This window comes from Mizuhopecten yessoensis, unplaced genomic scaffold, assembly GCF_002113885.1.
Source record: "Mizuhopecten yessoensis strain PY_sf001 unplaced genomic scaffold, ASM211388v2 scaffold2137, whole genome shotgun sequence".
In the NCBI taxonomy this organism is placed as follows: domain Eukaryota; kingdom Metazoa; phylum Mollusca; class Bivalvia; order Pectinida; family Pectinidae; genus Mizuhopecten; species Mizuhopecten yessoensis.
The window spans coordinates 614,968-631,730 of NW_018404396.1; the positions used below are offsets into that span (position 1 = coordinate 614,968).

Sequence of the window (16,763 nt, forward strand, 5' to 3'; positions counted from 1 at the left end):
AACACCCAAACCGACACATAATAACACCCAAACCTACACATAATAACACCCAAACCGACACATAATAACACCCAAACCTACACATAATAACACCCAAACCGACACATAATAACACCCAAACCGACACATAATAACACCCAAACTTACACATAATAACACCCAAACCTATACATAATAACACCCAAACCTACACATAATAACAATCAAACCAACAAAAAATATCATCCAAACCGACACATAATAACATCCAAACCTACACATAATAACACCCAAACCTACACATAATTACACCCAAACTCACACATTATAACATCCAAACCTACACAAAATAACACCCAAACCGACACATAATAGCACCCAAACCTACACATAATTACACCCAAACTCACACATTATAACATCCAAACCTACACATAATAACACTCAAACCTACACATAATTACACCCTAACTTACACCTAATAACACTCAAACCTACATATAATAACACCCAAACCTATACATAATTACACCAAAACCTACACATATTAACACTTAAAAATACACGTTTAACAAACACATACATATAATTTGTAAACATATTTACACACTCATATCTACACAAGTTAGCCCATGCAATCTTACAATTATTAGCCCAATCAATTTTAGAGTTATGAACTCAAACTTAAACCAAATAGTGTATAAAAAGAAACACTTATTAGATTGTCTAAAAACTGTAGTCAAACAATGGTCCACCTCTAACGGATCTGTTTTTGTATTCTTATTTAGCTGATTAATATAAAGATAATTAAATAATGAAAGAAAAATACAATTTCAGATATATTGACGAAGTTTCGTCTTTGAAGAACCAAATCTCATTATTCTTCATACAATCATTGATCTAAAATTAAAGATCCTACTTACTTCTTTACTTTAACTTTTTATCTTGACATTTACCGACAGTAATTTAATTTAATATGTCATAGTTGATAGGCGACTACAGAGCCTGTATCAGGATTGTCTCGATAGACGTGTCCTGTTGATCAATACACTACTGACAGACCCCCCTGTAGTCTGAAGACAGTATTAACTCGTCATCAACAGGATTTCTAACTGTTATATTAAACTCATTCACCCCTGAAATTTCACAATAAATTATCCCAACCTTTGAATTGAAAGAGTTCAAATATGTCTTTATGGGTGAATGAGTGAAGGATCTACCATGACACGTGTCTACTATGTCGCTTCCGTTTACAAGAAACATCAGGATTGGTGTCACATGCTGTGCGAGAAAAGCTTACCGAAGCACTTAGTTTTGTTTGGAGTTTTTATGGTGGAGTTTTTATTGGGGTCCATTGTTTTTTCTGTTGTTTTGATATTTCCCCGGTTTCGATATTTCCCAAGTTTTAAAATTCCCCCGGTTTTGACATTTCTCCGGTTTCAATATTTCCCTGGTTCTTTTTTAGTTCGGTAGCAAAATTTCCCGGCAGACTGTTAGCATTCTTATGGGAAGTTTTCTTGTTCTCGTACAGAACTGGTAACAAAAACCCTCCCAGGTCCTTCACATGCACTTTAAAAAGAATGACGATGTGTTTTTTTCAAATAAGGACATGACAGACTCATTTACATCTGCTGCTTATCGCGATATTTACTTATAACATGTCCAACAGGGACGTCTTACAACTAAGCTTAAGATAAGCAATTCTAATTTTACCTACTTTGAATTTTCACTCTCTTGATAGTAACACCTCTGCTTTCCAAACTTACGATGTTTAAATATTTGAGGCTTTTGATTTATTATTTAAGAGCTTGTCCCTAATATCATGATTTCTTTGATAGATACCAGGTTCTGACGGACAAACTTACAGCACAAGGTTTCGAGGGACGCAGTTGATGAAGATCTTTGACTTGGATTCTTAAAAGTTTCGAATTATGTATTGAATTAAACCATGCAAGGTGATGATTTAAAATTCATTTCTACTTGGGTTTATTAAGGATTTAAATGATAATACAAGCCATGAAATTGCAAACATAATATCCATAAACAGGGGAAAATAGTGAAAGCAAAACAAAATTCCACAAACTATGTGGATATGCAGTGCATACATATAACGATGCATTACATTGAACATTAAAATAACATGATAGAGAAACAGGTCTGTGTGATTTAATCAGGATAGAGACAAAAGAAGTTGGGAAAGACACATGAAGTAATAGTATATCAATGTTGTTTACCCAAAGATTATCTTAAAGTCTTAATAATTACTAGAAATGAAGCATCTACAGTGTAGTTAAAATTTTGGTTGTACATGCAGAAAGTCAATATTTGTCTTTCTCGTGTATTATCTATTTGCATTTATGAAATTAAAAGTGTACGTATTTAATACAATAACATGTGACAAAATGGGTCCAAGATGATTGCGTAAGGTACAGCAACGTAACGGTGCTGCCGAAGTAGAAATATAGGCTTCGGGTGAATGATTAAGGTAAAGCGTGCTTGTGGTACCTGCCTAACTGAAGTAAAAATATTTGTTCCGCGTGAAAGATTACGGGACGCCATGTTTGTGGTGCTACCTAGCTCAGCAGAAATATGGTTTCCGTTGAAGGATTTAGGTACGCCGTACGTGTATTTTGTGCTACCTAGACGAATCAGAAATATGGGTTCCGTTAAATTATTTTTGGTATGCCGTGTTTTTGGTGCCGCCTAGACGAAGCAGAAATGCGAGTGAGTATGAATGTTTTAAACAACGTGTATTAATTCACGATTGGGTTGCAATGCCACATGTCCGTTGAGTAGGTACTTACTTAAATTATTTTCTGTTGTAACCAAAAGTTGCAACAGAAAATATGTTATTCCATTAGTATTTTATGAACACGATGCCAGAATAAATTCCACCTATAAGGCTACGACCAACTAATAAAGTCAACCTACAAAGTTACGGCCAACTAATAAAGTCAACCTACAAGGTTACGGCCAACTAATAAAGCCAACCTACAAGGTTACGGCCAACTAATAAAGCCAACCTACAAGGTTAATGCCAACTAATAAAGTCAACCTACAAGGTTACGGCCAACTAATAAAGTCGACCTACAAGGTTACGGCCAACTAATAAAGTCGTAATAAGGTTACGGCCAACTAATAAAGTCAACCTACAAGGTTACGGCCAACTAATAAAGTCGACCTACAAGGTTACGGCCGACTAATAAAGTCAACCTACAAGGTTACGTAAAATTATTACTAGGAACAGGATTTTTGTTATAAAGGTCGATGCAGATAGCATAACAATGTTAAACTCCACCATATGGCTATGTCGTACATTTAGGTCTCATCAGTGTTACTGAAATTTAAAAAAATGTTAATCCAAGTCTGCAGTGTTCCGAAACAGTTAAAGAAATACAGCAGTAGGGGAAATGTGCTTATAATGCCCGTTTTAACGTTATACATTTACAACTTTAATTACCACAGTTAATGTATTCTGAAACAAGTATTTTTTGTTAACCATAGTAGAATGAATTCCACCATCATCGTTACGGTCAACCTCGGAGACTGATAGTCCACCAGTATAGTCAACTGATCTTGTTACGTAAAATAAGTACTAGAAATACGGAAAAAGGAACACCTATTTAAAGCAAAGAACCTAAATAGATTTCACACTCTGTGTAAAATTAACAAAGGATAATTTGATATTTCATGAACAATAAATGCAGCTGCAATGTAATACTATTGTTCTATAGTACATTAACGATAACATATATCCAGCCTGCACAATAGTAATCATATAATGATTCATATTATGCACATCACAGTTCGAATGAGCGAGGAACCACTTTCCTATATTGAATTAATCATTTCAGAAACGTTGGGAAATATGTATATTTATGTAATATTGGAAAAAAAAAATTAAACATTCTGAGTTTATTCATTTATATTTACATTTCTACTGAACTTGGACTTAATATACCTACTTAACATTTTAAAGGTTATTTTTCAATGAACTTTTCAGTTGGCGTATGAATACATCAGCATATTATCAACCTAATTACTCTGTTATTCCGCGGAGCGCGGGAAGTAGTTCCATTAATAGATTGTTTTCAATTTGTTGTTTTTTTGTCAGAAGAATTTAATTGAATTCAAAAAATAATTTACATCTTTATTTGCTTATTCATCTTAACAGAACGACGTCTCACAGTGAGTGATGACGTCATAAGTTTTGATACCTTTCGTGGTGTTAGACTTGCACAAGACCGATATTTTAGAAATTATCCGAACAAATATCAATATCGCTCTGAATGTTAATATAAGGATAGAATCCCATTTTGTTGAGGTTTATGGGGTATAAGCCTCAATGGGTCTTGAGACAAATTCAAAATGAACTGCTTCGTAGTTCATAAAATTTGTCTCAAGACCAATTGAGGTTTATACCCCATAAACCTCTACAAAACAGAATTCAATCCGTAAATATATACGACAGTTCTTATAAAAATAATCAATTTCTGCATATGCATATATAAAACTTACTTGCACAGAATCAGTTAAATCTCTGGGTTAGTTTTTATAGCTTATTTAAATTATTGAGGGTTTTAATATTTCAAAATTAGTCGATTTGATAGAGCACATAACTATATGATGAGCAAACAGCTACTATTCCTTTGAAATTTATCGTTTAGTTTTTTGTTTTTCCTCTCTTGTTTGGTGTCATGTTTTCCGTCGACCTTGACTTCTGGTTTTGCATGTTTTACTTTAATATAAAAGTTATTTTACATGAAGACTCAAATAAACAAATCATCATTGTTGATATTGATATAATACACTAACTATGCACCGATAAATAGTTGTTGCTCTTATATCGTAGAATTGCATGACACTTTGGGACACAATGGGAAAATCATCTTGCTGGGTTCTCAGAAATGCATTATCATTAACCAACAAGTATATCTACATAATATGGATACTGAATGAAGCAAGTGATTTCACATAAAAAAACAACATTATACTTAGCTCTCGATATCTCCACCCACAGTAATACTAATCAATCTAATTAATTTACCTTTATGTTTAATGTGGGAATGTATATATACTCCATGTACTTGTATATTTTATTTATTTATTCTTTAACACCCTTGCAGTTAACATCAACGAATATTCAAGCCATTAATATATTCGAATTATATTCGTTATTCAAATTAAACGCGAAGAGATAAATGCATGGTAATAAGTTTTTTTTTATAATAATGTATTAACTTTACGTACTTAGTGTGGCTTTTTGTTTTCATTATTTGATCTGAAGTATTTGTGATGGTAAATATATAGAAAAGAAAAACGAAAAAATCAGGGGATTTCCTAATTAACCTCTTCTCTTGGAAAAAGTGAAAGATATATAGCTATACATGTTTCATAAGTAATAACGACAGAAAGGTCCAATATGGGCACTGGATCCGAACAGACACATGCTCGTTAGATGTGTATTTCGTTAATAAATACATTGTCCTATTGCTTCTTTGCTTATTAATGGATGGATTGTATGATATCTACATTTAGTGTTTGACATATTTATATATTGTTTTACGCGTAAATGCACTATATGACATTTACATATATATTAATGACATGTATCTCTTATTTTTAAAAAAGATTCTATTGAATGATAAACAAAAAGATTTCATATTTGAATGTTGTTTTTATACATAAGCTTGTCGATTATAACAATGGATCGTAATAACAAAAATGCTTACAAAATCATAAGATTGAAAAGATATAAAGATTTATTTTTTTTGCATTATCATATGTAAAAATACTAAGAAATCTATGTCAGTTGATTAGATCGCATATGCAAAGATATGTTTTAGATATTCCTAAATTGAATTAAACATTTGATTCAATAAATGGTTGGGCTATTAAGGAGACTTATGTTGCACATTTTTTTTAAAGATCTTATGGTTCAATCTTTTATGAATATTCAATGTATAATTAAAATTACACTATGGTGAGAATAAATTTCACATTCAGAATTAAGGTATCCATTTGCTTCACTGATTGCTGAGAGTTTATTAGTATTGTATTATTCGTTTTCTTGATTTTTATTGTACCATAATTGCCAATTTATTGAATATAAATCAGCGGAAGGGAACATATTGAAAAAGGAATATAACTGATTTTCTCGCTTTTTCCTTTTTTTAGAAAACGGTGTTCAATTGTTCAATTTTAAAACGCTGTAGAAATGAGAACACATGGAGACAATACAATATTACAACACTCATAGGAACAATGTCATCTAACATACACTTCTCTCAACCCATTTAATGGTAAAATGTCAAACTTTTTTGCCTAAAGTATGAGAGATACTTTTTTCTTTTTCACTTCAAAACTGATATTGAATTCGACACTTTACATCAATCATTTAGAACACTATTTTTCCGATACTGTTACAACATTGATAACGAAAGTAGTGCACAGAGGAAGGCTGATGTAAGCGATAAACGAGCCCACAGAGGAAGGCTGATGTAAGCGATAAACAATCCCTTACCTTCTCATCTCCTCGAACACGAGCGGGCTACAGAAAAGAGAGAAGCATGTGATCAACAAAGTAGCATCAGTGTTTAAACAAAACTCTGCAATGTAAATAAAGCTCAGCAAAGTAAACAAAACTCAGCAATGAAAACAAAACTCAGCAATGTAAACAAAGCTCCGCAATGTAAACAAAACTCAGCAATGTAAACAAAACTCAGCAATGTAAACAAAGCTCAGCAATGTAAACAAAACTAAAAAAAAACAGCAATGTAAACAAAACTCAGCAATGAAAACAAAACTCAGCAATGTAAACAAAGCTCAGCAATGTAAACAAAACTCAGCAATGGAAACAAAGCTCAGCAATGGAAACGACATTAGTGTAAGTTAAAGTAATGACTTATTCAATATGAAAAATAAGCCCTTATCAGTTGTAACAATCGAGCATAACTTTAAATATGAAACATCCTATCGTTTTATGCCGGTTTTATATGCTAAAAAATCAATAAGAGCCGAGTGAAACGATGTTTCAGAAAAGGATTTTGCGACATGTATATTGGACCGCTTTGTCTCTCTACAACTACAACACCCATACATGTATCTACTTCTGGTTGTTTTGAGTGGGGATGCTCTGAACAAAAAACAACTTCTATCTATGGTCAAGAATTCAGTTGTTTATCGATGCTTATATACCAAAATGAATAGTATATACAAAATATTAACAATATTCGATGAACGTAAAATGTTTGTACTTGTTTCACATTTCACTTGAAGATGTCATATAATGTATATTGAAGTGTTTATATGATACAAAGCACTTGACTTATTGTTTTGGGATAGTGGTCATCGAGTGAAATTAAGGTGTTTGTACGACTTCCTCTTCCTCAACCCATCTGTTAATCGGATAGACTCATAGACAGTCGGCGTGTAATTTGATGATTATTCAATATACTCGCGGAAGTGTTGAAGGGCCGGAGAAACTAGGAAGACAGGCTCGACCACTGATGGGAGATCCCCACACAAAAACACATATATATACTTCAATTTATGAAGAATTTTAATGGTATTTTTATATTTCTTTTTCTAACAATGAGGTAAATGCAAACTAACGTTTTAAAGATAAACGTAACACACGCACCTTAGGTGATTGCACATTTAAAATCTGGTCACAGAAACAGTATGTGGAAAAGTAATTACACTGTGCCATACATCTGTCTCGTCCTTGTAGGAATCGTCTGTGATTTTGGAGCCAAAACGTTGGAAATCCAAATAGGTATAAACTGAAGAGGAGATGCGTAAAATCCTTTGATTTATGAATCTCAAAATAGAGGGGACTGGTAAATTTCGTAGTAATGAGTAGGGTGTGTATGTCATGAACCGTACCACTACGCAAAAGATATTATGGCTACCAAGGTTACAGCAAACCTAGAAATCCATCAGCAAGGTCCACCAACTTGTATCATGTCGTACATAACCACACAGGATTGCACTTTTAAAAATTGGTAATTGACTGCACCATTCAGTTGTTTCGTCCTTCAAGGTATATTTTTAAATTTATAAAGTAAAAGTAAATTAAGTAATTTGGTAAAACTACGTACTGTAGCATTCACAAACAAGAACAATCTAAACCTCAGCATCAACACACAAGGATAAATACACCACCACGTCAACACTCAAAGGCAACTTATACACTAGTTTCAATGTACAAAGACAAAATATATCACAGCATCAACAAACAAGGACAAAATATATCACAGCATCAACACACAATGATACATATACCACAGCATCAACAATCAAAGCCATCTTATCAATCAATACACAAGAATAATATCGGAATTTTAAGTTGGTCCAAATAGAACAATACTACGAATTCCGGAGATGAGAAACAATAACGTCATGAGCCCCCATTAAAACAGCATAAACCCAGGTATTCCAGAAGGGTAAGCGTGTTCTGCATTCAATACGGTGTCTGCCATATCCAGGGATTCGCTCTCTAACGTTCTCTACACTTTGGAATAAGTCATGAAGAAATTCAGGCTCTAAAGTTGTCACCTTATTGATGATATAAAAGAAAAACTAGTTTCGCCCTTTGATGTACAAAAAAGGATAGCACGTAACGTAACTGTACAGTGGATGAACTTTGAAGTTGGGTGTTGCTCCTCTGTAGTACTCAAATGAATAGTGTATCAGCATACCGATCAGTCAGGTCCTTTTTTTATCTGAAACTAATCAAATGGCTAACCCCGTGTCTTTAAGTTTGTCATTACATATCCCAGAGGTGTAGGAAAAGCAAGTGAGCGTACAATTCTAATATGCCAAAAGTAGGCTTCCGACGATTCAAAACGATGTAAACAACTCCTGATGGTAGACACTAAGATCTCGTAGTTAGAGTTCAGATCCTGATGGCGAACGTAACAAATATATCAACATGAATCGAAGCCTGTTTTTTTAGGAAACCATGGATAATTGGTTGTTGAATAATAATTATAATCAATACGACATATTTATCTAGAGAGTAATGATACGTAGAACAGCCGAATTTGCAATAGCAAACTCTGTAGACAGTATGTTTCTCAAGTTTTTTGGGGAAAAAATCTGTTGAATACCACAGTTGTCATTGTTGATCGATTCCAATGTCATCCTTTTGATGACAGGTGTATACGTTTAAAGATAAACATTAATCAGTCAACTGATAAACTCATTCAGTCACTTTGATTGGTTAAATGCTTGAGCTATAAAACTTGGTGATTAAAGCTTGGCGCCCTTTTTATCGCATGGCTCCATTTCGGACAATTATCCGCGGTGACGTAACATATGGATGCTTAAATTTTAAACGTTGTTACCTTTACGCAACTCAGAATTGATTACAGAACAATAACGATACCAAAATATTTGTAATTATTTTAAAATATCATTTAGGTAAATAAATTGACAAAATTTTAGTAATTAATTCAGCAAGGCAGACCTCAGGTACTACTTGATGGTGTTGTCACACAACTCCTATACTTACTAAACTAGACACATTTCACTGATATGAGTGTACTTTATAATAACAAAATAAAATACACCAGGAGGTGTACGTGTAAAAGTGTAAGCAATACGTTTGTTCTGTTTTTATTACGTTCTTAAGTTTAATAAATTCTTTTTAATCCTGCTCAAGTTCTTTGCATTTCTGTTTTAATGGAAGCTCGGTAATATATCCACCATGTATCTCGATATCACAGTAAAGAGATGTACATGAAATAAAAATTAACCGTTGATACAATAAGAGAAATAAAAGTGTGAAGATGTATAAATAGCCACGTGGCAGGGGTTAAAATGGCATGTACACTCTATGGCGTCGTGGGAGGCAGACATAATACCGGATATTGTCCGACAGATGATCCGGACATATATACGTTTAATGTTACAGCCAAGACAGATAATCCAGTATTTGTACCCCGTATTTAATGTAGATAGTTTTTTCAAACAGATGGGACATACACCGCCTGTTTACTCGTCTGACATATGTCCTGTAACATCTTCACTTTATGACGGGTATTTACTATAATTGTGATGTTACTATTACTATTTACATACAAGATACTCTAGGTTACCCCGGAAATACATGCAAGGAAAATTGTCAAATAATTTTTGAGTTCATTTAGAATCCATTGTTATATTAATGTGTATACCATATGGCTTTATTTACCGTTATTGCTATGGCCGATAAGTTTGGTATCATACTTCCTTTTAACAAGTACGTAGTACATAAGGGATTTTTAAGATCAAAACGAAGATATTATTGATCTAATGTTACACAAAAGACAAACCGTCTGGCCAGGATATACACCTGTCAGGAATCTCTTCTTTGTCGTCGATAAGTAGCTGTTATTGTCGAAAAAGATAAATTATTAATTTGTTACAGAATATGAATAATGAAGTAAAGGAAGTGAGAGAACAAAATGCTATATTCAAATCAGTTTAAGGATGTAAACATATCTAAGGGGTATGTTCCACTGATTAAAAGCTACATAATGATAACTCTGTGTGAGATCTAAATTAGCATATTCCGCTGAATACCTGATGTCAGTTTCTGAAATACTGAAGTTATCGTATATTGATATCAATCAACTTTACCCATTAACACAACATTAAAATATGTCTTCTACAAAGATTAGAAATACTCGACACGAGAAAAAAAACCTACTTGAGGAGGATTTCTATAACAACAATAGGCAGGGAACTGCGTGTGATGAAAAACACATGTTCCCTCGGTCATAGTAAATTACATATAATCGGTGTTTATTCATTCACATCACGACCGATAGTTTGTCGCAATCTCTATAGACAGTTTTTCTCATGTGTACTCCATACGTTTTACACTGCCTGTAATATTTCATATTATTTTCATTTCAATACCTGTCCTAGTGTTATAAAAGTTTAAGGTTTATACGCATGCATAAGCATAAAAGTGTTTGGCTTGATTTTGATGACATCCTAAGAGATAACGTATTTAGACTCGGTGGTACTAGGGTCAGGCAGATACAACGCTAAATTAACACGATAGTTTATCGTCAGTCGGCTGGGAAAGATGAATTTTAAAATGGTAATGAAAACACATTATGCTAAACTAATTTTGCTATTTACATGCAAACTGTTTAGTCGGTATTTCCTATATTTGTTATGCATTATTACCATTAGATAGAAATGATGTTATCAGCTGTAATGAATTATTATAATTGATAAAAAAAACAGGTGGTTTGACATTATGTTTTCATATCAATATGTCCAAATGCAAACGTATCGTAAATCGACTGATGAATCATAAGAATTAATAAACAGCTATCAAACATTTTTATGTTGGTTGTTGGTGTCTCGAAGCGATTACATTGAGCTCTGTATGAGTTGTGAAATCAATCAGTCCTAGCGCCGCACGTACCGATCGCCTTCAATGGGCGCTCAGTGGGCGCTCAGTAGGCGCTCTCAGGACATGTAACCACTACCTTCGTTAATTAGCAGTACGACCAACACGTGCAGAGATGAAACGGTCGGTACGCAGACTCGAACAACGACCGTGTGCCAGTCCACCAAGGTATCTGGGACGTCACTCGGCCGGCCCTCACACCTGGACCGAAGTATTTACGTGGATCAGTCAAATTACATCGCATCGAGCTTTTCATCATTACAAAATGTCAGCAGATTGGAATAAAGGAAATTCAACACCACTGATAGACACATGAGGACGACACACACAAGTGCCTATCGCCTCCAGTCAACGAGGCTGAGCAAAATCAAGAGAAAATTGGAAACTCTCCCGAGAAATCATCCTTGCCAAAATTTTCATTTTATCATAGTTCTCAGGTTACATAGAAATCGTGGGGATATTTTGCAACAAAAGTTGCATTACATTCCGCTGGTAAATTGGGGAATTTTGTTCAAACAAACTGCCTACTACATCAACATGTGTTACCTGAGACTTGGTAATCGGGGACGTCTAGAGTAAGCCATGCTCTAATTAAGTACGTTTAATGGAAGATTCTGCCTAACGATTGTGACAATTTTAATCATCCCAATGTCAACGGACTGTAGTGATTTCTACTCTAACAGCACCGGTACACATGTCACCGAGTGCCGAGACTGTTTACACATAGCCATTAACAAGACGCGTCGTTTGTACAACACCTTGTCAGGTTTGGGGACAAATAAAAACACAGATGTACCATTTACATCACCTATAATCCATCAGTTTTGTTAGTATCTCCAAACAAATCAACATTTGAACTCGGTACGATGTCATTAGATATAAAACGGGAACGATGACAAAACAGATCTGACAATGACTGTGAGATGCATTCGTGCATTTTTTCACGGCGAAACAATATCGTTGACTACGGTTATGTTGTTTTATAGAATTTCAGTGTGTCGCCGCACATAGCCAACACGTTGACGTAACATAGGTAACAATATAGGTCTATAGACATACAGAATTTCCTTTGAATTCTACAGTTGTAATGGAGATAAAGACAGCTTGTATATATGTTGGTCTAAAGTGAATGATAATAATGAAACAATGTACCTAAGGTGAAATCAACGAAGGACACATATCTCTCACCTTTCTTAGAACGCTTAGAGAGGCATCTTCACTAAACACAATACGTAACTTTACTGTTAAAGGTGTGATCGTTTTAAATTTATAAAAAAATGCATGCTAGTACAATCACATACATTAAGGCGTAGGCAGTTATGCACTGAATCATTTGTAATAAAACCTTTTGACATAGGTATCAATACAACTCACAAGTTTACTGTAAAACCAATGGGAAAATTTTATTTTGAATGTCAATTCTCCTTATTTACAAAATGTGTAACAAACAAACTTTGAGTAAGTATAAAATATAAAAAAAATCATCCTCATACCTCATACTTTTGTGAACTTTGCTGAAGCTTTTTCACAAAAAAACATATGACGAACTCATTTTAGATCATCAGTATCATCTCCCCAGGACTTTAATCAGGGATATACCTAGAGCTATATCAAGGAACATCCTAGAAATATATTCATGGATCTCCAGAGAACTTTACCCTGGATCACTCCAGGACAATATTCAGGATTTTCCCAAACCTAAATTCAGGATCCTCATTGTTTTTTAGATCAGTGAAGAACTATACTCAGAAATTCCCCAGAGCTGCGCACATTTAACATATCTTACCTTTATAATCAGGAGTTGTACTGATATATTTCTCTCACTCTGTTTTTTTTCTCCATTATATTAAGCAGTATACTTGACTATATGGTCGGGAAAGAAGGATGGGGAAGCAGTTATAATAGCAACATTTGTGTATCGGTAGGTGGGATGTGTGTAGATGTCCGTGAGTGAGAGAATGAATATCTTCTTTACGTCCGTGGAGTCTACAAATAATCCAAGACCATGAAATAAGTTTCTGTATGGCCTATAAAGATAGTGTTTCTTTTAATTTGAAAGCTCTTCACATATGCTGACAAGCATGACGTTTATTTATTTCTGACATTGTACAACATTTCTCGTGATAATTTTCATATTTATATTCCGGCTGTGGATCTTGTGCGATCACCCTTCACTCGCCTTCCACATTAATCAGCTTCTAACAATGTCACTGTCATAACCGCAAGCTGAATAGCGTCCCGAACGCTACCCACCCGACAAATCGCGGGTATATCTGATATAGATCAGGGGAATCAAACTGCCTTTCATTGGTTATGTTCATTTGCTAGAGACTCCTTTTGTTTAGGACTTGTCAGTGTGAGGGAAGAGCCTCTTAAGGTAATTAATTCTATTGTCACCGAGTGTCAACCATCATCATTTTGTGGTTTTATTAGACTTAGTTTCAAATTGATAGTTGTTTTATCAGGGTTGATCTAAGCCCCGCCACTTCCCCCACGCCATCGCTGTCGGCTAGTGATGCGACTCATTGGCCTGTTGAGGGTCAAATGCAGAGGAGCTCTCACTAACCGTCATACGGCTTCTTCGTACTCCAACGTCAGCATGGCGGGGGCTTTAACCAATAACAGTTTACCGTATAGGATGGCCACATGAAACTACCACCCGTGGTATACATATGACATGCAGGCTTTATATAAACGATAAAGATTGAATGCGACCTGTATATTCGTTGTGGGTGTTTGGAGCTGTCACAATGAGTGTGTGCATGACAATATGATTATTCGAAACTCATATGGTGTTTAATTTGTCCATTGGGGTTTTAAAACTTAAATATTAAATATATCTAATGAGTTATGCGTAAATTAGCATAGTACGTTTGTTTGGGATTTGCATGTCAAAAAGATGTAACCATTCGGTTGCATATTTACCATAAAACGGCGGTGCTTAGTGGTACATTACAAAGTGTCTGCGTTATCTGATAGCATTGTCATCAACGGGGTTCTTTGACCTATGCCAGACCTTTAGTAGTTCTCTGATTTTATTGTTGGCGCTTCGAGAAGAGAATAACGCTTTTTATCCCAATTTCATTAAATATTCAAACTGTATTTGAAATATGAAACATAAGCCTGTATTGTGATACAACTGTGTCGGTTTAAAGATGTGACACCTCATCTGATTTACACAACACTGTACGGTACCGTTTTTATCGCAAAACGTATCAGATATTCCAGGTAGTCTACTGCTCCTAATCATTAATACAGCTCACACACTCACTTATAAAGGCACAATAACCTCACTCCTATCGACAATTATAATTGTTATCTGACACCCCGATTTTAAATTAATATGAGACATCTTTTATAAAAGATTTTCACATCAAAATACTAAGCAGAAAAAAAGCAGCTATATATATTTCCACAGAATGTAAATATTCCCTCTGTATTGTTTCTCATTACAGTTCATCACAGAAAAGATTATATAAGATTTTATGTTATATTATCTCAAGTCAGTGTCATGGAGCCAATAATGCTGCAGAAATACAGCATATTCAACAACAGAAAATGATACATTAGGGTATAGAGAAATGCACAAATACAGTAATGAAAAATGTTATAGAGCGAATACAGTATAGAGAAATTATACAATATAGAGAAAACTAAACTGCAGAAATACAGTATAAACTTTAAATGTACGAATGCAGTATAAAGAATAGTATGTAAAGCAAATGTAGTATAGAGAAAAGTTAAGTGTTAGAATGTAGCATAAAGAAAATTATATTGCAAAAAAGTAGTATAGAGAAAGTTATACTGCAGCAATACAGTATAGAGAAAACTATACTGCAGAAGTACAGTTTAGATAAAAGCATACTGCAGAAAATACAGTGCACAGACAATTAAACTGGAGAAATACAGTAAAGAGAAATGCATACTGCAGAAAATACAGTGCAGAGAAAACTAAACTGCAGAAATACAGTAAAGAGAAAATCATACCGCAAAAAATACAGTACAGAGAAAATTAAACTGCAGAAATACAGTAAAGAGAAAATTAAACTGCAGAAATACACTATAGAGAAAAGCATACTGCAGAAATATAGTATAATAAAAGGCATTCTCCAGAAAATACAGTACAGAGAAAATTAAAGTGCAGAAATACAGTACAGAGAAAATTAAACTGCAGAAATACAGTATAGAGAAAATCATACTGCAGAAATACAATACAGAGAAAATTAAACTGCAGAAATACAATACAGAGAAAATTTAACTGCAGAAATACACTATAGAGAAAATCATACTGCAGAAATACAATACAGAGAAAATTAAATTGCAAGAAAACTGTTTAAAGATATTTTAAATGCACCAAACAGTACAGAGAAAATGATACTACCCAATTTTGTATTGAAAAAATAAAGTTATGTAAATACAGTACAGAGAGAATTATACAGCGCGAATACATTAAAAGAATTTTAAATACATGAATACAGTACGATGAATATTATTTGAATGCAGAAAACAGAAAAGAAACACTAGGCGGATAAAGTATAAAAGTAGTATAAAACCTGCACAAATATAGTATACTTCAAATCAGACTGCTCGAAAACAATATAGTGATAAGGTTTACCTAGCTGTGTTTATCAATTAAAATATAACATCTGTATGTAATTTTTTTATTTTCAAAATGGTATCGCTTATTTCATGATATATAAATGTCATTTAAAAATGTCTTATTTAAGTTGTGAAAGTTCCATCATATAGTCACATATTGTGTAATGTACTCGGACCTTGGCGAAGGTACGTTCCGATACCATGTTAGTTCAGTCAGTATTAACAGTGTTACTCGAAGCTCTGAAGACCCAATGTTAAACACTTGGCTGTGGTGAGAGCTAAACAGGACTTTGTCTGAGCTGCGACAAGGACCATGCCCAACCCGCCAGTTTGTCTATGTTAATGTATTACACTTAAAATCAATTGGGAAATGACAAATTATGAGGGAAATATGATAATTATGTAACACGAGCTTTAAAGTTACAGCACGTACCAGGATTATCGTACACATCGCCTTGAGCACGGCATTATATGGCTTCAAAAAACAATCATGATTTCCCCTAACCCGACAAACCATTTAAGTTTTAGGAGGCACAATGCCTGCATAGATAAATAGACGAGATAGACGGATTGCTGCTCCTACCGTTTAATGTAGGTCTACCCTGAATGGCGTGCGGCTATTGTTGAGCCTCAGCCCTGCTGGACAGCAATACCGGATCAACAGGACACCCCATCAGGCTGGCGGTGTATATGATATTTGTGGGGGAGGGGAAAATAAGGAGGAGGAGGTGACACTGCCCCTGTTGCCACCAATTGTCCTCTAGCCCCTGGT

General features: G+C 34.4%; 1 protein-coding gene across 2 annotated transcripts in view; it reads right to left on the bottom strand.

The window, feature by feature from the left end:
• The window catches only part of LOC110445257 (homeobox protein SIX3-like), a 40,055-nt gene that overhangs the window by 6,817 nt on the left and 16,475 nt on the right, over window positions 1-16,763 (bottom strand). The window contains exon 2 of one of the 2 annotated variants that reach the window (XM_021489760.1): window positions 6,503-6,529. The exons of the other annotated variant lie outside the window; for it this stretch is intronic. Within the exon in view, the coding sequence (XP_021345435.1) occupies window positions 6,503-6,529 (27 nt within the window). The remainder of the gene's footprint in view (window positions 1-6,502; window positions 6,530-16,763) is intronic. 2 annotated transcript variants of the gene reach the window in all.